The 24,273-nt window shown below is 35.7% G+C and overlaps 1 protein-coding gene across 3 annotated transcripts; it reads left to right on the top strand.

Moving 5' to 3' along the window:
- The first annotated feature begins 9 nt into the window (after positions 1–9).
- NUP37 (nucleoporin 37) lies at positions 10–19,229 on the top strand. Of its 3 annotated transcripts, none has more exons than XM_032221801.1 (10): positions 10–65; positions 712–897; positions 2,086–2,210; positions 5,227–5,299; positions 7,349–7,440; positions 11,935–12,025; positions 13,069–13,250; positions 14,017–14,067; positions 16,531–16,624; positions 18,157–19,229. In XM_032221801.1, the coding sequence occupies exons 2-10, from the start codon at positions 742–744 to the stop codon at positions 18,268–18,270; spliced, it is 978 nt and encodes a 325-aa protein (XP_032077692.1). In that variant the 5' UTR covers positions 10–65; positions 712–741; the 3' UTR covers positions 18,271–19,229. The 3 variants fall into 3 exon arrangements, with proteins under 3 accessions (XP_032077692.1, XP_032077693.1, XP_032077694.1); XM_032221802.1 differs by lacking the exon at positions 10–65 and adding an exon at positions 83–343; XM_032221803.1 differs by lacking the exon at positions 10–65 and adding an exon at positions 85–180.
- The last annotated feature ends 5,044 nt before the right edge of the window (positions 19,230–24,273 follow it).

The following is a 24,273-nucleotide window of genomic DNA, read 5'->3' as shown; positions in this document are numbered from 1 at the left end:
GGTGGGAGAGTGAAGCTATCCGGAAGTCCTGCGCTGTACGCGAAGTAGCCGCGGGAATTTGATGGGTAAATTTGTGGAGAAAGTTTTTCCTCTTGGTGGTGGGTGTGCGCGCGCGCGCTCGATAGTTTCTTTTTCCCGCGTAAATCTAGGCCTGTGGAAGAAGAGGCTGGTTCCTCTGAGGTGAGGAATGAGCTATACGGGGCGGCGAGGCTGTTTCATGCAGGAATACTCGCTTCAGCCCGCTGTCTTCTAAGCCTGCCTCAACCCCTGGGACTTTTGGGGTGTTGTGTGCACCGCCCGCCCGCCCGAGCTCAGTAGGTGCCGGTGAACTGCTAACCAAGAGGTAGCTAACACAAGCCGTTCCAAACTGTCTGATTTTTGCCATCTCTTATTATTTACTATGCGTTGGTTGCACTTACTGTGCAATACATTTACTATGGATTGGTTAAATGTGGTTTCAAATATTTAAGGACTTGAGTAGTTTATGTAGTGTATGTTGAAGGCAAGTGACCCTTTGAGAGCTGTATGCAAAGAGATTTCATTGCAAGGTATGCCAATCAGAGTACATTGAAAGTGACAATAACGTTATTCTGAGTTCTAAAATGGAAGAATTAAGCTACCAAAGCTGTCATGTTTCAGGTGAAGTTCTTAATTGAAAAATGTGCCTCTAGAATTAGGCATTTAGATAAACCCATTTTTGTCCAACTACAGAAAGCGCTCTTCTGGTTCCTTCAACCGAAGATGAAGCAGGAGTCTTTCCGAAGAGCAGCCTATACTGTGGAATGTAAGGATTATGTGCATGTGGTAGAATTCAATCCATTTGACTGTGGCACTGCAGAATCACTCATTGCATATGGTGGCAATAATTACGTAGTTGTTGGGACTTGCAGATTCCAGGTTAGTATACTCTATAATTCTTAAATTTATGTGGAAGCCTTAATAGAGGGGGGGGAGACTACATTTTGAGTTACATCTGAAATTTGAGGAAAGTGTTTTAGAAACTCAATGGACAAGATATACATAAAATAGAAGTTTCCAAAGGATAATTGGTGACTCCATGTCAGAAGCAGCAGCAAAGTATTGTGTTTTTTAAACACTAATAAATGTATTGAGGAATAAGCTTTAGAGGGCTGTATTTCATTTCAGCCATTATCCTGAATTCCCCAGGACTCTCAATGATGGGTCTTAGCATCATTCTTAAACAAAAGAATTACAAAGATCAAATTCATATTAAAGCAGGCAAGGTAGAATTCATCAAAAAAAATGATTTCATTACCGATGTATTGCATAGGCAAGGCATTTTTACAACCTATATATTAAGTGTAAGAACAATTGTTGTGTACCCAAGTAATTATTACAATCTCATTTCTTTATTGCTTGACCACTTAATGATTGCTGTTTCCTCCCTCTTCCACATGTCCCAATTATCTCTTGAGATAATAAGTCTTTTATAAAATAGAACATTATAAGGTAAAGTGCATGCCTTAACAGACATTACTTTTTTAAATGATCCAGGATTTTGTTTTATCTGAAATAGAGGAACAAACTGTCCTTTTTATAGCATTTATGAAATTTCATAATAAGATTTATAATAATGCTTCCTTTTTTGTAATACCTCTTGTATTTATTTGCTCATTTACTTATTTTGCCTTCCATTCCTGAAAGCTTTGGACAGCAAACAATACCAGCATAAATAAAAATGCACCTAACATATGTAGTAAACCTGCCCATAATACCAAGCTGTCCTATAATCCTAGAAACATTCACTTCCCAACACTTTTGGAGAGAAACATGGACAGTTTTTAAACCCAGCAATTAGTTTTCTTTCAGATTCACCTCGTATATGCATACAAAAATACAAGTATTACTTCAGTAAAATATTGTGTATGTCTTCTTAGAATGGTATCTTTTTTTTAGTTCAGTGGGAGCTATACCCAGACCAATATGCATCAGATTGCAGTATTCACTTAATTTTGTTTACAAGAGAAAAGAGTATGCAAGGGTCTCATGGCAAGGAGGTAGCTTTTATTTTAACAGCCTATTCATTTGTTATGAAGCATATCAAAATATTACATACATCTTTAGGAAGAAGATGCAGCAGTAGAAGGAATACAATATAAAACTCTCAGGACTTTTCAACATGAAAGCAGAGTTGATGCCGTTGTGTGGAGCCCAGAAACTAGACTTGATGCTTTACCTCCCCATATAAGGTAATATGCCTAATAAAAACTTAAAGATAGCAGGATTTTATTTGGTTTTTTAAAATATTAATTATATATCTTGCCTTTTGTCTGGGAATTCAAGACCAAATGCATAGTGGACCCCCTCCTGATTATATCTCTTTCCCTCTCTCCCAGCAATCTTTTAAGGTAGATTGGGCTGAGAAAATGACAACTTAATGTCATATAGGGAGTTCAGTACAGGCAGTCTTCAACTTGCAACCATTTTTAGTGACCATTCAAAGTTACACTGAAAAAGTAACATGACTATTTTCACACTTACAATGGTTGCTCCATCTTTATGGTAACGTGATTGGAATTAGGAAGTTTGACAGTTACAGTGTCCTCTTGTCCTGTGATCCCCTTTTGTACTCTTCTGACAACAAAGTCAATGGTGAAGCCAGATTCATTTAACAACCCTGCAGGGACTGGTCCAAAATGGCTTTCATGCCTAAGGGAGGACTAGAATTCACAATCTCCTGGTTTCTAGTTTGGTGCCTTAACCACTAGACCAGACTAGCTCTAGTTACGACCGGTCCTTGAAGTTCTGGATATCCCAATAGCCCCACAGTGTCCATTTAATTTGTGTAATAGATCAATATTGGTTTGCTCGTTTTGTATTCCATCTTTATTTTTTTTACAAAAAAACTGGTGATTGATTCAATCTGTTTGTTATTGTGTTGATTTTTTCCATGCTTACATTATTTACATTCCATGGTCTCACTGTACTTCTGTCTTTGAAGCTTTGGATTTTCTTATTCACCATAGAGACATCACAATTAGACACTACAAAGGCATGTCTAGTCATAATCTTATGGTCCAGCCTCATCATAAGTACTATAGTATTAATACTCATAAAGATCCTCACCTCTTCTTCAGTAGCATGTTGAGTACCATCTGACCTGAGGGCCCCATCATCTGGCGCTATCTTATTAATCATTTTATACTGTCTGTCCATGCAGTTTCTTGTTAAATACAAGGAATTGTTTATTCCAAAGGTGCTTTTTCAAGAGGCAACTAGACTTTCTGCTTTTTCTTTGAAGATGTTTTGGTTCTCATCCAACTTCGAAGAAGCTTCTTGAATAAGAAGCAAAATGTCTTAAAAGAAAAACCAGAAAGTTCCCATTGCCTCTTGAAAAAGCACCTTTGGGACAACCATGACCTGGATGACTGAGAATCTCCATAGACAAGGAATGGTTTGCCATTGTCTTCTCCCATGCACTATAATGCATCATCTTCCAGTATTGCTGATTCCTTTCCTTAGCTGGACAGTGGGATGGCCTTCAAGTCTTGCTGCTGGGATTATATACATTTGGCTTTTATATTTTGCTCATCTCTGCATGGAAGAACCCTTGTTGTGATAAAGCACCACAGCAGAACTTAGGAGAGATAAATACAATAGCATATTTGCACTCTTGTGTGATCAAGCAACTGGCATTAATATGGCAAAACAGGAAATTTAAGAAGTATTTATATCATACAAGAAATATTAAAAAAAATACAGTGTAATGCTACTTTTCTCAGTCACTGAATGTTTTAGAAATCTGCCCAGAAACATTGAAGCATTAATTGTGGCAATAAAACAGATCGGATAGAGTGATTCTGAGAAAATACCTCATTTTCATAAGCCTCTTAGTTCATCACTGATACTAAATGCCTACTGCTGCCAGTTTAAAAGGGCAGATGCTGTTGTTCCTTCTATGCTATGTGCACATACAGTTCAGAAATGCAAAGCTATGACTCTAGGATTATCACTTTTCCTACTTAATAGAAGACAATGAAACTTTTAAGAAAGCAAATACATTACAGCTGTGAAACCCAAGTAAGAACCAGTGTCAGTGTCCTTTTACATAAAGCTTGATTTTCAAATAATAAACTCCTATAAACCTTAACCATTTTTTAACTTATCAGTTGCCTGAAAAATAGAAAACAAAATTAGCCCTAACTAAAACTCAGACACAGCAGCAAAACACAGTGCCATGTGGAACATATAAACAGCTCTCTTGTGCCTCATATGTTGTAAAATATGTATGTTAGTCCTAAGTAATGACTTCCAGATTTTCTACCGTGTTTCCCTGAAAATAAGACAGGGCCTTATTTTCTTTTGACCCCCGAAATAAGCGCTTGGCCTTATTTTTGGGGAGGTCTTATTATTTTTGAGGTGCAGGAGGTGGTGAGCATGGTCACCTCATGGCTGCTGCTGTGTTGCAATATTTTGGGGGAGGGCTTATTTTGTGGGGAGGACTTATTTTAGCGCATGTGCTCAAAAGCCCAATTGGGCTTATTATCCGAGGTGGTCTTATTTTCAGGGAAACAGGGTAATTTGTATTTCCAAATTGAATTGTTATTTACCTTTTGTGTCAGAATGTGGTTTTATATCATTCCATGTATTTTTCTTGTATGTATTATTTATATCATGTATGTATCATATCATATAGCTTGAGCAGGAAAGAAAATGCATTTTCTTTATAGATGATAAATGTTATGCTATATGCTTTTTTCACTGAAGAACAAGTAAAAACCCTTTATATAAATAATTACAGACGACCTGCTTTGCTGTGACCTGTTATGCATATATAATTAGTCTCTGTTTACCAACCTCCTCATTTAGCAACCATTAAAAGTAACTGATGTAAAAATACATTTTTATGGCAAATTATCACATTTATGACCATTACAGCATGCCACAGTATGTGATCACTAATCATGTGCTTCCCAATCACCTTATCAGTTAATGTAGAATGTGGAAATCAAACTACAAGTTTTTGTCACATGTATGTTTAATGACTACAGTGACTTACTTAATGACCAAAGAGTCATTAAACCCATCATCACATACCCTTTCTGTATAGTAACATGGAGTTGCCCAATTGTGGTTGCTAAATGAGGACCATCTTTAATAATTAAATGATGTACTTTTTCATGATAAAGTAAAATGAATTTGAGAAAATAACATGTCAACTGTTACACAAAATTACAATACTTATAAAGTGTTTCATTATATTAGATTTTGTACTGCTGCTGCCGATAAGAAGTTAAGGTTATTCACATCGGACCTCAAAGATAAGAATGAATATAAGGTGAGAAGAAAAAAAATTAATTATAATAACAACAGTGGCTTTTAATATTATATACAGATCAATTTAAATTGCAAATTAAATTGCATTACAATGCCTTGCATTCAGTAATTCAGCATTCCGTAATTTTGAATAGACATAAACAATTGCACTGTATCTTGTATTTTAAAAGGTGATTCTAGGTGACATTTTTGAAGCACATTTGTATTAAGAAGCATGATAATATTTATTTTAGCAATTCAGAACTAAGTTCCATTTTATAATTCTAGTGCGCATTTTAAATAAAATTAAATATCTTTATAAATCTAAAGTAGATTGAACCATGAAGAATGAAGGTGAAATTAATTTATGACATTTAAGAATCTGCTCAGGGTTGCCTTGAATGTGAAATGGGTGGCATATAAATTTAATGAATAAATAGAAGGTGAACAGAAAGTACAACTGGATATTCTGTTACATCTTTTGGTGATGTGCAAGGATTTCTTACTCCAGTTGTTTAGTAATATCATAGACAAAATGTATTTTCTGTCTCTCTTAGTTATATATAGTAGCTGAAGGAGATAAACTTTGAATGGATCTCAGTGTTGATGAAGTGAACTATTTCAATTCTCATATTGTAATTCCTCATTTCAGAATTTTTAGATTTTCAGTGTGTGTTTTTGACCCACGCTCAGAATGGCAAGTCTTTGGATTTGAAATGATTCTTTATACAGAAACAATCAGCAGCAATATAATTATAAATGAAGCATATAAACATTCAGATTTGACAGGATGAATAAAAATTAACAGAGTGGAATTAATACTGTTTTATATAATATTCTAAGACAGTATAGATACTCTCTAAGATACGATGGCAATTGGAACCAGGATTGCCTTTGCTAGGCAAAGTGATCAGAAAGCACAATGACCTGTGACCATATCGCTTAGGGATGACAATTCAGGCAATCCCACATAATCTCAAAACATTCAGGTTATTAAAACAGGAAGCAATGAGTCTAAGGTAAGCAGTGTGGGATACCACAGGAGGTTAAGCGAGGCTCTGGGCAGGCCTTGTATGAGTTGGTGAAGGGCGGTGCTGCAGAGTAGCATAACTGCAGAAGGAGCAAAAGGGAGGAAAGCACAGTGCATGCAAGCAAAGAAAGGCCAGAAGACTTGCAATCTTCCTGCTCACTTCCTTGACTTTACTTGTGGGAAACCAACAGGAAAAGTTGCAAATAGCAATTGTTATTGAGAAATTGCAGTTGGTGGTATGTGTGAGCTGGTTACCAGGTACCTGAATTTTGTTCAGGTGATTATGAAAGGTGTTGCAACAGCCAGGACTTTGAGGACCAGCTGTAGGTTCTTCGTTCAGCACCATTGTGACTTTGGACAGGCCCTGAACAAATGGATCTTAAGCAAAGATGACTTCTGTGTCTCATCAACATTTGAAGCTTACTTGAAAAGTTAGATACAGTATAACAAATTAACTCAGAGTGCAAAAGCATGAGTGCACTCAAATTCTGCATTTATGATGCCTTGGTATACTGATTCTATAGTATGTGCTGTGAAGTCAATTAAGAGACCCAAGCAAAAAAATAAATAATGGCAATTGCCAATTCCTGTGGAAGGTAAGTCAGAAACCTGTGATAAGTGTTATTTAATCATTGTGGTGACTTAGATTTATTTATCATTGAGCCTGAAGCTTCCGATAACAAAGATGGCTTTAGAATGGAATTGGTGTTTGTGCAGGCTATTGCACGTAATTCATATTATACTACATTGATGCCAGTTTGAATAAACTAGATCTAAACATGCCAAATTGTCTCTTTACAAAGCTAAAATCATGTTGACTTTATTTCCTTCAAGGGTACAATTCAAAATATCGTTTCGACCAGCAAAATCCTCAGCCTAAATGACTTGAATCTTGGTCTTATATTTTGATCGTAATCTTGCTACCATCTCCTTACTATGCCTTAGAATGGTGCCTTCATTTTACCTTGGCTGATATTACTTTTAAAATGCCATCTTTGTCTTAATTCTGTAATAAAAGATATTTCTCCTTTTTATTAACAGACTTTGGAAGGCCATTCAGATTACATTAATGATTTGGTATTTTCACCTAAAGGTCAAGAAATTGCAAGTGTGAGTGATGACAACACATGTAGGTATGTATTCTGTTAGTGAAATATTACTTTAATTATTTAAATGTGGAAAAAAAACATGTAGAAAATTGATACTTTTGTAGAATTTTTAATATTTAGAAGCTACACGCAAACACACAGAATTCTAGTATTTGGATGATTACTGTAGCAAATAGATGGTCTATTTTGGCCTGTTTGGATGATGGGTTTTCAAGGGGACAGTTTGAATTGATTCATGCTATAAGAATGAAGGACAAGAGTATTTCAAACCGCTCTTTACCTTGCTCTTCCCATCCTCTGTCTTTGTGAAGACACAGTCTTCTGAGAGTCATCTTGAACATTCAGAAATACTCATTGGCAGTGGGATATGCAGTATTTTCTGTTCCTGGGTCTTAGCAGATTATCTCTGCCCTGGTCCCTTATTTATATTATTTCAGTAATAGGATTGTGCAGAACTTATATTGAAACCACAGGTTTTTTAACCGCTTGAGTGACTATAAAAAAAATCATGATTCAGTACAAATGTACCAATTACTCTACAATTACTCATACTGGTATGAAAATGCATCTAAAATAATGTTTTAGTGACATCACTAATACCAGAAATTGAATATTATATTAATGAAAGGGTAGTACATAATGTTAGCATATTGTTTAAAAACAAAAATAATGTAGTAATTCTGCCTTTTACAGAAAATTTGCCAATCATTTTGCTACTTGAAGAATAAAATGATTTACAGATAAAAAATAGCATGTAGAAATACATAGCTCATTTCAAATTCAACTACAAAAAAATCTGCTAAGGATGGTCCACAAAGCATTATGAATTCTTGTGATTTAATGAGGAAAAATAGCAAAGCAATAACTGTCAATACAATTTCTGGTTGTCTTAAAAACTGAGTAAATTACTGACTCTCATCTAGTTTTAAAAAAATATTCCCAAATTAGTTTAGATATGCATGATATACGTGACTAAAAATCTGGCCTTGATTATCTATTAGCACAATTTTAAGCTGTTTTAGTATAAAATCTGCCCAGCATTTTCATTACCTACACTGGTTTTTGTTTTAATTCATTCACTTTATCTTTTTCCTTAAAATTTTGTTGAGTGACTGAAATTTTAAAATGCAGGATACCTTTCATCATCCTTTCATTTTAAAAGAAACCCTGTGCTTCTCTTAGATTATAGTGCATAATAATAATTACATAATTAATTATTAATTAATAGATTTGGAATGTCAATCCATCTATCCCAGCCCCTCACAAGAACCTGGGATAGGCAGATATATGGATACCCCCTGTCAGGAAGAACGGCTTATGATGCTCTGATGTGATTGAAACCTATACAGACAGTAGTGTATACTACCAGAAGGGTCATCCATGCCAGACAGATTTTAGCAGAAGGGCCAGTCTAAATACCCATTTAATATGATGAAAAAACAGAAAAGAATCCTATACTAGATCAGTTGTCACCCAAGTCAGCAAGGACTATGGTCAGATTCAAGTGCTCTGGGTGGGCAAGTCCCAGTGGTGGGATTCAGCCAGTTTGCACCAACCGGAGAACCAGTTGTTAAGTTTCTGAACAGTTTATCTAGACTCCTTTCAGTCAGGCTTCAGCCGATTATCTAGACTCCTTTCAGTCGGGCTTCAGGCCTGGCTACAGCACGGAAACTGCTTTAGTCGCGCTGATCGATGATCTCTGGCGGGCCAGGGATAGGGGCCACCCCTCTATCCTTGTGCTCCTTGACCTCTCAGCGGCCTTCAATACCATCAACCATGGTATCCTTCTGCGACGGTTGCGAGAGGTGGGAGTGGGAGGCACCGTTCTTCGGTGGTTCTCCTCCTACCTCTCGGACAGGTCGCAGTCGGTGTTGGTCGGAGGGCAGAGATCGACCCCAAGGCCCCTCAATTACGGGGTGCCGCAGGGTTCGGTCCTGTCCCCCCTCCTATTTAACATCTACATGAAGCCGCTGGGTGAGATCATACGCCGGCACGGGATTAAGTACCATCAATACGCAGACGATACGCAGTTGTATCTGTCTGCCCCGTGCCAACTCAGCGAAGCAGTAGAAGTGATGTGCCAGTGCCTGGAGGCTGTTAGGGTCTGGATGGGAGCAAACAAGTTGGCACTCAATCCAGACAAGACCGAGTGGCTTCTGATGTTCCCTCCCAAAGATTGGCCAATTATTCCATCTCTCAGGCTGGGGGGTGAAATTATACGCCCCTCAGAGAGGGTTCGCAATTTGGGAGTTCTCCTGGATCCCCAGCTGACTTTAGAACACCACCTGTCGGCTGTGACCAGGGGAACCTTTGCCCAGGTTCGCCTGGTGCACCAATTGCGACCCTACCTGAATTGGGAGGCCCTTCAGACAGTCACTCACACCCTTGTGACCTCAAGACTGGATTATTATAATGCGCTCTACATGGGGCTGCCCTTGAAGAATGTTCAAAGACTCCAGTTAGTCCAGAACGCAGCCGCGCGAGCGATTGTGGGTGCACCCAGGTACACCCACGTCACACCTATCCTCCGCGAGCTGCACTGGCTACCCATTAGTCTCCAAATCCGCTTCAAGGTGCTGGTCGCTACCTATAAAGCCCTACATGGCATTGGACCCGGGTACCTGAGAGACCGCCTCCTGCCGATTACCTCCCTCAGACCGTTTAGATCTCACAGGTTAGGTCTCCTCCGGATTCCATCTGCCAGCCAATGTCGGCGACCCCCCAGGGGAGAGCCTTCTCTGTTGCAGCTCCAGCCCTCTGGAATGATCTCCCTGTCGAGATCCGGACCCTTACTATCCTCCCAGCCTTCCGCAAAGCCACCAAGTCCTGGCTGCTCCAGCTGGCCGGGGGGCCTGTGAAATATCCAGCCCCACGGAAATTGTGAATGTTGCGGTTTTGTTTTTAAAGTGTTGTCTTTGTCTAGTTTTCCCCCTTTCCCTTGTCTATTGTGAGCTGCCTGGAGTCCTCTGGGAGTGGGCGGCATACAAGACAAATAAAATAAAATCAATCAATCAAATCAAGTTTGGTGAACTGGTTGTTGGAAGAAATCATTAGGGCAGAGAACCGATTGTTAAATTATTTAAATCCCACCACTGCCAAGTCCTGTAGTATTACTGGAATAACCAAGAATGACAAAAGTATACTGTAGAATAGAAATCAGAGAATTGGAAAAGTATCAAAAATTGAAGTTGAGCAATTATGGCATAAACCAGCAGCAGTGGTCCTCTTGGTTATCAGCTCACTGTGTACCATACCTAAAAGCTTTGCATAATACTCAGAAAATCTGCACATTAACAAAAATTCCATCTGTCAGTTACAAAAGGCGACACTGCTTGTACACAGTGTATAATGCTGATATAGTACGAAATGGGGCAAAATTCACTTAACAAATGTCTCATTTAGCAACAAAAATTTTGAGCTCAATTGTGGTCGTAAGTCGAGGGCTACCTGTACTCTCGCATCCTATTTTCCCCACAACTCTGTGTGATAGATTGGGCTAAGAGAGATTAACCAGCTCAAAGTCACCCTGAAACAATGGCATTAATAATGCTTTAAGTTTTCAGAGCATAGATGATAACATTCATCTGTGATGCGATCAATATTGTCTCCATAATTCATAAGGACCATGAATTTATAGCAATATTAGGAAACTGTTTTTTATCCATTTTTGTATGTTTATACGTTAATTTATTTTTATTGCCTGCACATATTTGAGGTATAAAGCTGTTTTAGATGAATAACAGAACATGTTGCAGTAGAAGGGAGGCGGGAAAATATTCTGAATATATTCTGTAACTGAATGTGATCTTTATATTGCAACTAAATTTAAAGCAGATTAAAGCATTAAGTCATAAACTGTAAAATTGATGCAATTCTCTTTTGCTTCTTTGGCTCAGGAAGAGGACCTGATTCTTTTGCCAAAATGATTCACTGTCTTGAATTATATTAAGTTCATTTTTAAATACATAAACACACAGAAAGTGTTGATTTGGCTTGGAAAAATCTACAAGGCAAGATTTCTGGCACCAGAAGAAAGGGCTTTGTCTGCAGATTATGTAATCAAATAGATATTCTTTGTTTTCACAGATATGCACTTTAGAAAAAAGGGTTCTAATCTCCAAATTTGGAGAACCCGGCATAAATTTTATATGTATGTTTATTTGTTTGTTGGTATACAGTATCAACATTACGAATGCATATAACTTCTTAGTTTAGAGAATACAAATTGGATATGATCTTTGCTGTAATTGACAGTAAACTGTAACAGAGTTGGGCCACTGAGACACCTAGGAATGAGCACATATAATATAGCTTTCTCCTATAAAAAATATTTTTCCTTTCTCATTTTTTCTGTCAACTTCATAACCATCATCCACTGATATTAACCAGTTAAAATATACAGTATGTACATTCTATCTACTGTCAACTGCACTTAGGTTGAAAAGACAAGATCTTTACTGTGCTAGGAAGGAGTAACAATGTATAACTTCCTTAAACCCTAATCTTTTTTATGTTTAGAGTCTGGGATTTAGAAGGAAATTTAAGAGCTTATTTTGTTCTGCGTTCTCCTGGAATGAGTGTGGGCTGGCATCCTGAGGATGCATTCAAGGCAAGTAGCAACCAAACTGGGAGCTACAATTATTGTAAATAATTGTATATAAAACTGAAGCATTTCAGAATTTTCCAGTGTTCATATTCTGAAAAAGTGCAAGCTTTGCAGTTAAAGGCACATTATGGTTCCTTTAGAAATGGTAACCTACTTCTTAGTTTAAGCTATTGGAAAAAGGTAAAGTAACTGGGAAATAATCACATATGCTCCTCTATGCATTTAAGGGGATTTTTAAAAAAAAATGTATTATCATACTATGATAATTTAATTATTAAAATGGTCTAGCCTCATTATTTTCAAAGCATCTTGAACCTAACATTTATTGTCAGTTAAAATAATTTCCTGCCATGCTCTTTACTTATTTACTGTCTAGACAGTCTTTAAACTTTCCAAAACTCTTATGTAAGAGAAATAAAACATAAATGAAATCAGTTTTAAAACCAAATGGTATAAAAATTAAAATAGCTCTCCAAAATTATAAAATCGTAGTCCCAACTATGAGTAATAGCAGAGGTATTCAGAGGAAAAACATGAACTATAAATGAATCTTTGGGGCTGCTTTAAAAGTAAGCACTGATAGAACTTGCTGAACCCTAGGTAATAAAAAAAGTCACCTTGATAACTCTTATTTGAGGTCTGACTTTCTGACCTTTTGCAATGTCTAATGGGCATGAGAATAAATTTGGGTTGTCGGGTTTTAATTTATTGCTGCATTTTAAAGCCAGTTGGAATTCACTACATGATCTGTTTTGTGGATTTATATTGCTGGATGACATCATGTGCTTTAATCTTCAATTCTTCCAATATTTCTCATACTTTGTGTTTATGATATAATGAATTATTGAATTATGATAAATGATGGAGTTGGCTCATACCAAGTTCTTTCTTCAGTTAGAATTCATTTTTGAATATTAGACATATAGAAAAAACAGAACTTAATTATAATGATTCTTGATTGCGCTGTTATAAGGTGTACAGGATAAAGAAGTCTAAATAATGCCATATCCCAAAAATTGCAACTATCTGTTTTCTTTCATTTGTAGTTGATGGTAGCAGAAAAGAATGGAACGATTCGATTCTATGATCTTGTGACACATCAGGCTATCTTGTCTCTCACAACCGATCAAACACCACTAATGTCAGCAAGCTGGTGCCTAAAAAATACTTTTAAAATTGGAGCAGTTGCAGGAAATGACTGGTTTATCTGGGACATTACTCGATCTAGGTATCATAAAATATTCAATACATTTTTTTTACTGAAATGTTTCAGTATAATAGATGACTATTTTAAAAGTTGGCTTTTTAAAAAAAAACGTGTACAAAATATTTATTATTAAGACTACATGGCTTATCATGGCTATTTGATTTAGAAGTACAAAGAAAAAAAGGAAATGCTTAGATCTTATTTGCTGTGACTAGTTCTTTAGTGTAAAAGACTATTACACTTTAACTGTTGATTTGAATTTATAGGGAAATTTTAGCCTAATACACTTTTTATGATGCAAAAAAATGAATTACACTGTACAAAGAATAATTTCTAGAAATCACTTATTGGTTTACAAAATAACTTCCTAAATTTGTATTAGCAATTAATATTGATATTAAAAGCCAAGAAAAGAGAAACATGGACAGAGAATAAAGGCAGGAAAATATTTCCACTGCATTTCTTTGCTTTATGCATGATTTTCCTTGTATATGTGGGTTGAATAAAGATAATTAAAAATATCTCTTTTTCTAGCAATTCTTTTTCCACAGTACTCAAACCTACATATTCTCAAAAGTAATTTCCATGTGAAATGCTTTTAAAATTATGTTGGAAAGGAACCATTTTGTGGTTTTTAAGTGGCAGCCTTTTTTACAAATAAAGTTGTTGGATAGCATGCATTTATGATTGTTATCTTAGAATAAAGTCATGAAGTCCAAATTGTGCATGACCTACTTCTCAGCAGGAACTAATGATTTTTATTATTAGAAATTATTCTCTCTTTTAGTTACCCTTTGGATAAAAGGCCTGTCCATGCAGATCGAGCCAAGTTATTCAGGTAAGTTTTATTTGGGTATGTACTTAATTGATGCATTTGATTAACTAGCTTCTCCATTAATTATTGATAAAGGACCACAAGATTTGGCTTTTGCCATTATTTCCAGATATACTTTGCATTTGAGAGATAACTGTATAATTTTTCTTAGAAGTTTTATTTTAAATTAATTGTTAATATTTTACTCTTTCTCTTAGCCTAACCCTTCTAACTTGATTTTTATGATTGGGAACTCTGAAAATTGTAAACTTAAAACATTGGGGAACTAACCAGCTTTCAAAGGACTTAGTTAGAAAATGAAAGACTGTTAAGAAAAATAGGGTGAAATAGGAAATAAGGAAGCATTGTAGCACAATGTATAATAATTTTTACATTAGTTAGAAAGGCTGTCATGTCCAAGCCCTTGCTCAATGCAGGAATCCAAGTTAAGGCATGTTAGAGAAGTGCCATTCCAGCTTGAGCACATACAATTAAGTATGTAGATTCCATCACATCTTTGGATAATTGGTTTCACTGTTCAGCTGCATGTCTTTTTTCAAACATTCAATCAAAATTTTCATTCATATAAATGCATGATTTCATGTCCCAAATGGCAGATTTTTGGACAGATGTAAAACCTTGGAGATACCAGAGTAAACGGCATAAAAATGCTGGTAATAAAATTAACAATATTTGCTTTCTAGTTCCTGAACTTTTAATTGTCTTTCCCCATGTCAGTTTTTTCTAAAACTTTCTTAAGGTATGGTACCTAGAACTGCACACTATACAGTCCTTGACGTGGGTCTGACCATAGTATAATAGAATGAAATAATTACTTCCCATGGATTTCGTATTATATATTTCTAATGTATTCTAAAACTGCATACCCTATTTTTAGGTCTATGACCATAAGATGCACATTAGCTTTACAGGAGAAAAATAAGAAAAAAAAATCTGCCTCTGCTCCCAACATCCATCTGATATTCATCTGGCTAGCATCCTTACAGCAAACAGTCTGGTCAGGTTCAGCATGTTATCGCAGCCCCAGCACATAGCTCGTCAGGGCTTGGCTATGTGCCCCCCACCAGTCAGCTGAGCGACAGCCGGATCCTGGCCTCCCATAGCCCCAGCGATCAGTGGGCTGGCTGACCAGAAACACTGATGCCTCCTCTGTGTCTGCTGCCTCTACCAGGAACACTGGAGCTTTCGCTGCTGAGCAGCTGATTGGCGGTTGGATCGGCCTCCCGGAATACTGCCTATTCTAGGCGGCAGGAATCACTGCCACTGTCTATCACCAGCGGCAGCCATTCATTCAACACCGCCGTGGCCAGTTCACTGCAGCCACTTCACCATCGCCACAGCCCGTTCACTGCCGCTGCGGCCTGTTCACCAGCAATTGGTGGTGAATGGCCTGCAGCGATCAGTGGTGGCAATCCCTGCCACCTAGAACAGCTGATTGGCACTGTACCACTCCCCTCCCCCGCTGCAATATTCACTATAAAACGCACAGACATTTCCACCCACTTTGGGGTGAATGTGTCTTATAGTCCAAAAGATACGGTAGTTGTTTCACAGGAATGAAATACAATGCAAAACATTCAGTACTATTAATTGAGCCCAAAATTTCTGTTGCTAAGAAGTCAGTTGTTTTTTGCTCCATTTTATTACCTTTCTTTCCACAATATTTAAGTGAATCACTATAGTTAAGTTAGAAACACGATTGTTATGTGAATCTGGCTTCCCCATTGAGGGTCAGAGGGTCACAAAAGGTGATCCCATAACCCTGGGACACTGCAATAGTTAGAAATATGAGCCAGCTGCCAAGTGTACAAATTTTGATCTTGTGACTATGGATATGCTACAATGGTTGTAAGTATGAAAAATGGCAATAAGTCACTTTTTTGAGTGCCATTATAACTTCAAACAGTCACTACATGAACTGTTGTAGGACTACCTGTATTATTGTATTTTTTATACTGAGCAAAAAGTTTTGTGCATGCATGTACATAGACATGCCTTAGCCCTATGCAAAGCATTCAGAAGGGCAAACTTAACATATCAGTATGAAAAAGCATCCTACTTTAAAGTAGCTATGTCTATGGAAAGATTCACTCAGATGCTTCAAAAAATGTCCATGATTATTTATATGCATATTGTGTATATGCATAGATAACACTTCCCTGTATTCCCAACCAAAAATTGAAGCCACATGCATACACTGACAGCTGTGGACATTCTTAATAGCTGCACATACCTTCTAAAAGATGTGGTTGCTTTAATGTCTTGCCTACATTATATAAAATATTTTCAAGAGCTGTAGCATAGTCTTCTGAAATGATTCACTGCATTCACTGGAAAATATCTATTATATACCTAACGTTCCCATTGAAATGATGAAATTCAGAAGTGTTTAATTTTGACTGTTTCATAATTATATTGAACATAATCTATTTTAAAATTTTGTTTAGATTCTCTTTTTGTGTTTAGATGGTCCCGAGTGAATGAAAACTTGTTTGCTACTACTGGCTATCCAGGAAAAATGATCAGTCAACTTCTGGTTCATCATTTAGGTCATCCTCAGGTAAATTTATGAAAAATCAAAGATGTAAAATCCATTTTAAAAAAATTCTGTACAATTTCATCCTTAAGCAACTTATGATTATATGACAAATCAAGTGTAATACAATGTGGGAAATTTTATTTTATTTACTTCTCACTTTGATTTCATATGCTTTGAATCTACTTTATCAGAACATCTCAAGGAAAACTACATTTGTACGGTCAAAATGGAAAAAAAAATATAGGCTGGAATTCAGAAAGTTACTTTAGACATGTTCTCTTTAAAGTCTTAGGCAGGCTTGTTAGGATTTTTTTTCCAGTTTACTGCTTTTAAACATTAGATTCTCATGGTGGAGTGCACAGTGTTCTTGGTAATAGCTTCAGTTTTAAAAAAAAACAATATATTAAATGCCATGGAAATTGGCAGCTTAAGAAGCAAAATCCCTTTTAGATTCTGGTTGTAGGGGATTTACTGAGGATATTTGGAGCATATGAAAATATATTCTAGGTTCACCTGGCTTTAATAGCTTTAATAGGCAAGCTGTTCAATCTAAGACATATAGTATTACTAATAATTAACTTTGTGTCATTGTGATTGTGTCTTCCACAATCTCTTTGGCATACCATATGAGTTGAAGTGATTATGAAATTGATTTAGAAAGTAAAGCTGAGTCTACTGGAAAAGACTTGAGAATAAATTATTCTATCTCAATCCTCTGCACTCAAAAGGAACTTGAGGATTAAGATAATTAAAATAATGTCTGTATTTTGCATCTTGTATTGCATCTTATACATGCTATGCATTATACATTTAGTTCTGATGTCCAGTGGATTAGATTTCCAGAAAGCAATAATGGGAACCAGTTAAAAGAATCATTTAAGGTAATACCTTATAAGAGAGTTGTAATTTCACAAAATTCTTTATCTGGTAGAATTAATATTAGAAGCTATAAAAATAGCATAGTGCTTATACTTTGGTTTAATGTAAATCATACAATAGAAGAACTTCTATAGATCTCAGGATAGCTACACGCTGATTTAGCAAGACATTTCTGTGTGCCTCCTGATTTTCCAACTTCTAAGGCTAAAAAAGTCAGCGTATAACAAGTGCATTTCTTAGATATCCATGATGTAAACTATATTTCGAATGTGATGTAAAGGGGATAGGCTATGACAGGCAAATCTAGGTTTTACTGTTGAAAAACAACTAAATGGAAGTGCTGGCCTCTAGATGCAGTGTCAGATCTCTAAAAGGTTGGGAGGACTGTCTCAATATATTTTGGACTTTATCCTCATGTACTAACAGTAGTTTTTTTTTTACTTGTATAGTTTATTCTTTGCTAAAGCATTATTTTTTGGCTTTTAGTTTCAAATTTAGAAGCAAGCTATCTTGAGATTTAGAAATTCTGAATTTATATCCAATTCCAGTGATGATTGCTAGGTCACAGTCAAACTACTAAAAGAGTTCTTTGAAATTTATTTTGAGGTTGTCTTACTGTATGCTAGATCTTAAATAGAAAGAATAACTAAACTATTTTTTTGCTTCCTTTACAGCCTATCCTTATTGGTTCTGCACCCTTAGGATCTGGTTTAACCTGGCACAGGACCCTTCCACTATGTGCCATGGGAGGAGATCATAAAGTATATTTTTGGGTGACCGAAATGTAAAAAATTATATCTACTGTATAGTGGTTTAAAGTATCAGATAATGATTAAGGAAGGGAAGAGTTGAAGTAATATAGTTGGCTTATTTTATACTTTTTTTACAGAAACATTGCTTTTTAATGAAGTTCTGAAGATTTTAGACTTTCTAGTTTTAGAAGTGCAGCTGGATTTAATAGGGCATTGTACTCAACGTTTTCTGTACAAATCTTGTTGAAATAATATCTTGCGCAAATTTTCATTTGTTTAAAAGGAAGTGCAGTCAAGATAAACAGTTAAAATAGATTGCCTACATAGATAGATACAGACTTTGATACAATTACCAGCAGAGTAAGAAGGGCTAAAAATGTTGGTTCAGATGCCATTTCAGCCTGGAATGTTCATTGACAAAGCATAGTAAAATCTTCTAATAGTGAATATTTCTTAATAAAAATTGATTTCTGATATGAATGTGTATATCTGTGATACCAAGAAGTGCTATGCTAACTGAAGATAGCAAGAAATGATGTGGTTGGAATAAATAATCTCATTTATTGGCTGCTAACTTTTACAACTCAATATATTGAGAACAAAGACAAATCCAAAATGAACAAACAGGTAGTCAATTTCTACAATGAAATTAAATTGTATACATAACAGATGTTAAGAACATTTTTTTTCTCATGATAAACTAGAACTCAGTTTTTCCAGGTTGTTGAATAATGGGCAAAATCCATCCTTCAGTTGCTTGAAAATTAAAAATGTCCATAAACTTTCATTTTTCTGATTTGGACCTGCACAAGACAATGCTTTTGAAGATTGGGCTGTAATAAAGACTGAACTTTTTATAACTGCAAAATTCAAACATTATTTATTTATTTCATATGATAGTATGTGATGGGAGAGGTTCTTGTAAACTGAGATGATACAAATCAGACACAAATGTTTTTAATTAAACATGTTTTAAATAAATTTGCTTTTCTGAAGTAGTGTGTCAATATTTTATTTCACATTACAATTAAAAATATGATTTTATTAACTGTTGCACAAATATAACAAGGCTGCAAGAAGTGAAACAAATATTCGGTAAATATATATTGCGGACACTTATTTTATTCAAATTTTAATGTTTTATTTGCTACAGTGGATTGCCATCTGCCCTTTTTCACAATTTTTGTAAAGATCAAAGCAGGCAAAATGCTGTCAAAGATTACAAAGCTTAGCGTGGATTCATATATTCAGATCACACACATTTTCAGTTCCTCTAAATAGCTTAATAGGTCAGTGTAACATCCAAGAATCAGAAGAAAGGGAGTTTTTAATTTCAAATAGCTGAAAGTGATCAGTATCATTTCCCTTTTTGTGTGTGTGTGTGTGTGTGTGTGTTGTATTCATCTGTCACGTTTGGCAGATATTTATCAACAGATAACACTATCTTCTAAATCATAAAACAATTTTACTACAAAAAGATTTATCAAAATTTAAATTTATTTTACATATGTAAATCTAGCAATATTTCTGATATTTGGAGTAATTTATGCTAATTTCCCGAATCTATGCCCTTAACATTCTGCAGCTTATAGCCTTTCCTGATTATTTTTACTGAGAATATATCAAAAGGTTCAATAAAAATATAAATTTATGTCTAGTTATATATATATATATATATATATATATATATATATATATATATATATATATATATATATATATATATATATATATAAAACTAGACATAAATTTATATTTTTTTATATTTATATAAAATTTTTATAAAAAATATATAATTTATATATATATATATATATATATATATATATATATATATATTGTATATATATATATATATATATATATATACACAAGAGACCATCCAGACAGAAACCCAATATGTTTACTATTTATCAGCACAAATACAACACATATGTAACAAAAAGGCAACAGTAAAAATATTGGGTTTCTGGGACTTCCTGGGGGCGTGGCCTGTTGCCGAGGAGGGCTCCACCGAGCTCCTCAGAGATCTGGTCTGTATATCTAATTAAGATCATAGATAGCACCCCTTTTTGGCTAAGAAAGGGGCAGGGAGGATAGCTCCGTAGGCTAGGGTCTAATCGTAAGCCACAGCCTTTTTTCTTTTTTGGCTGTGGAAAGAGATTAGATCCAGCCGAAGCGGAGCGTTTATCTCCAGCCATTTCTTCTCAGCTGCCTTTTTTTTTTTTTGGCAGCCCCAGACAGGCTAGCCCCCCCCAGGACAAAATAAAGTTTTCTCAAGCTAGAATTGATACGGGCGGGTCCCACCCCTGTGAGATTTATGCTTTCATTACTATCGTAAATACCAGCACCATTCGTCTTAGAGACTTCTTTGTCTAAACAGACCTTAAAATGGCGATTTCTCTCCGTGGATGATTGATGTACTCAGCCGGTGTTATCTTCTTGCAGACCGCTCCTTAACAAAATAAACTCTTCTTCTTTGGAAATAGAGGGGAGCGAAGCTCTGCTTACTTGCTTATCTATTATGCCACCCAAGTCAAAGAAGCGTCTTGCTACAAATGTGTCTAAAGAATGTAAAGAATTTTTATTGGAAACACAGCCTTTGTCTCCTACGCCCTCTACTGGAGAAGTTTTAACACAGGAATATCTCTTTAAAATCTTTAATGCCTTTAAGCAAGAACTTAAGGAATTTGTATTGCAACTTTATGATGATCTAAAATCTAAAGTTAATCAAATGAAGGCGAATACGTTTGCAGCCGTGTCTGCCCTGTCAGATTACTCTGCTGAAATAGAGAACAAATTGGAAAGTCTGGAGAAGGCTAATTTTAATTTGACTACCAATATTCAAATTTTACAAGAAAAAATTAGAAATAACGAAGAACAGCTTATGATGCTAAATTTTGATAGGAAGGCATTTTCAATAAGAGTCAGAGGATTCCGTGAAAAGGAACAAGAGAATTTGAAACAGACCTTTGCTGAAGCCTTCAGCCATGCGCTGGGAAGCCCGGGACTTAACTTTGATTGGCAGATTCGGAAAATCTATCGCCAAAACTCATTGATAGCGGAACAGCGACAGCTCCCGAGGGACATAATTATACATTTCTCTACAAAAGAATCTAGAAACGCGATTGTGCAAAAGTTTTATAATAACAGTCTCCGAGTTGATGACCAAGACGTGATTGTCTTCAAAGATATACCTTTCCACATGTTGAAAGCAAGAAGGGAATATACTTTTTTAACTAAAGAGCTTAGGAGTCAACAGATTCGATACAGATGGGAGGCCCCTGCCGGCATCACGGTTACATTTGAGAATCAAAGATTTCGTCTTAACTCTGTTTCGGAGGCTCAAGATTTCTATTCTAGGATTCTGAAGGCGGGACTTCCTAACGCGCTTGGAAGAGAGGAGAGACAAGCGGAAGGAGAAAGCAAACGGCTGGCCATGCGGCTGCAAGATGGAGGGGGCAGCCCCTCCTCCCTCGGAGAAGCAGAAGAACGCAGATCGAGAATTTAGATACTTCAAAAGACTTCCTAAAGTTGAGGACTGAATGGGGGTTTGAGACCTCTCTCCGGTAGAAAAAGTGGACTTTTTATCAGAAGGGAAAGCTGGGTGAAACTACTTTGAGCTAGATTCTAAAGTAACGTTAGCATAAATTTGATAGTGGTTAAAAGAATGCGGAATGATCTATGTTGTTTAAACTTTGTTAGATGGGACTATTTTAAAATAGAAGGTTAACTGACTCTTGCTGAAAGTATTATTTGAATATGATCCATGCTATTTAACTTTTATTTGAAGGGAAAGTTGGTTGTAATAGTTCTGAGTTACTTTTCAAATAAACGTTAGTATAAATTTGATAGTGGTAAATATTAGACAAGCAAGAGATGAGGGTAAAATGCATGTGGAATGAACTACGTTATTTGTGGTAAATATCAGACAAGCAAGGGAAGAGGGCAAAATTTACGTTGTTTAAAGCTTATTAGAACAGGAAGCCGCTTGGGATTATTTTAAGATAACTGTAAAAAGAATGCGGAATGATTTATGTTGTTTAAACTTTGTTAGAAGCGACTACCTTAAAATAGAAGGTTAACTGATTCTTGCTGAAAGTATTATTGGAATATGTGGAATGATTCATGCTACAAATCGCTCTGAGTTATATTTTAAACAAATGGTAGTATAAATTTGATAGTGGTAAATATCAGACAAGTGGGGGATGAGGGTAAAATACATGTGGAATGAACTAAGTTTTTTAAATCCTATTAGAAGGGGAAGTCGGTTGGAATTATCTTAAGATAGAAATTGATTCCTGTGTAAAGTAATATCTGATCTACGCTGCTTAACTTTACTAAGAAGGGGAAATCTGGTTAGATTATTTTGAATTACTGTTTGAAAAAGGGGTAAAGAAAGATCATTTACGCTGTTTAAATTTTACTAGAAGGGAAAGTTTGATTACTTGTCTGTAAAGTTATATTTGAATATATGGCATGAATCACGCTGCTTAAATCTTATTGGAAGGGATCATGAGGTTTAGGAAGGGAACGGGAGAGCCTACAGAAGGTCGGGGTAAATAGCAAAGAAGTAAGAGATGAGAATAAAATATAGATAGAATGATTTATATTATTTAAGCATAGATAAAGATGGGGGGCTGAGATCAACACAAAGAGTGGTTTCTTTTTTTCTTTTTTCTCTTTTCTCTTTTCTTTTTTTCCTTTTTTTTTTCTTTCTCTGCTTTTCTTTTTCTTTTTTTTTTTTTTTGATATATTACTTTTATTTTTTTAATTCATATGTATACAAGATATTTTAGATAGAAGGTAATGCCAGGTGTGGGCCCTGGGAAGTCGGGAGGATTAGGGATGGGGATTGTGGGGGGTGGGGTGGGGGGGTGTTAACATAGTCTTAATAAGAACAAGAATGTATTTATATACGGTGGTTCTTTTTATTATTATTATTATTATTGTTATTTTTTTCCTTGGTTCATTTTACTTTTATCAGATCAAACAACACTCGAATAAAGGCATACACCAAGGAGGGAGGTAGAGGGAAGGAAGAGGGAGGAGTAGGAAGGAATAAGGGGAATGTAAGGAGTAAGGGGAATGTAAGGAGGGTGTCTGGGGAGTAAGGGGAGAAGGAAGGTTTGAGGGGAAAGGGAAGTAGGAGGGGAGTGTTAGAGGGAGAAAGGAAAGTTGGAGGGGGTAGATGGGGTGTATGGAGGATGCAAGGGTTAGGTGGGGTTGTGAATGATGAGTTGTGTTTCCTTTTTACTTGTTCGTTTTATTCCCTTTTTTTTCTTTTTTTTTTTTTTTCTTTTCTTATAGTAAATACCCTGTATATAAATGATTGCAAATGGAATGTGAAAATTGAATAAAATATTTTATTTGGAAAATATTGGGTTTCTGTCTGGATGGTCTCTTGTGACGAGCCGATGGACAGAGAATGGAAGTAGTGAACTTCCTCCCATATTTGGGCATACCGGGGGTTGTAACTCTAAATAGATACCTATCACCCCGGCTCAGCTGATAAGGAGTTGAACTCTGTGGCTTAGTGGTTAACACATCTGCCTAAGATGCAATACAGCACAGGTTCGAATCCCAGTAAGGGTATGGCTAGCTGATGAGAGCTAAATAGCTTGAAATTGATCTATACTAGTCTCCCTTTATTTATTTATCAGCACAAATTATATATATATATATATATATATATATATATATATATATATACACACATATATATATATATATATATATATATATATATATACACACATATATATATATATATATATATATATATATATATATATATATATATATATATATATACACACACACACACACACACGCAATATATATAGTCAGATGGGGAACATTTCCTTTTTTCTTGGTGATTATAGTTTGTCTTTAGTTCAAATAGACTCCCAAATTTTCACTGCCTTTTTAAATACTAGGATTATATGAGTATATCCTCCTCAACTGTCTGGGAGCATTTCAGAATCATCTGATTCATCAGTGAAAACTTCAGCTTCTATGTTTCCATTCATCCCATTT

The sequence above is a fragment of the Thamnophis elegans genome, chromosome 7 (genome assembly GCF_009769535.1).
Source record: "Thamnophis elegans isolate rThaEle1 chromosome 7, rThaEle1.pri, whole genome shotgun sequence".
Classification (NCBI taxonomy): domain Eukaryota; kingdom Metazoa; phylum Chordata; class Lepidosauria; order Squamata; family Colubridae; genus Thamnophis; species Thamnophis elegans.
The sequence above is the reverse complement of the archived record's forward strand: the minus strand, read 5'-3'. Positions and strand labels throughout refer to the sequence as shown.

Coding starts and splice junctions, on each gene's coding strand:
- NUP37 (XM_032221801.1), top strand. CDS start 742: ATGAAGCAGGAGTCTTTCCGAAGAGCAGCCTATACTGTGGAATGTAAG. Junction 13,251..14,016: donor TGGGACATTACTCGATCTAG/GTATCATAAAAT, acceptor TCTCTCTTTTAG/TTACCCTTTGGATAAAAGGC. Junction 14,068..16,530: donor GATCGAGCCAAGTTATTCAG/GTAAGTTTTATT, acceptor TTTTGTGTTTAG/ATGGTCCCGAGTGAATGAAA.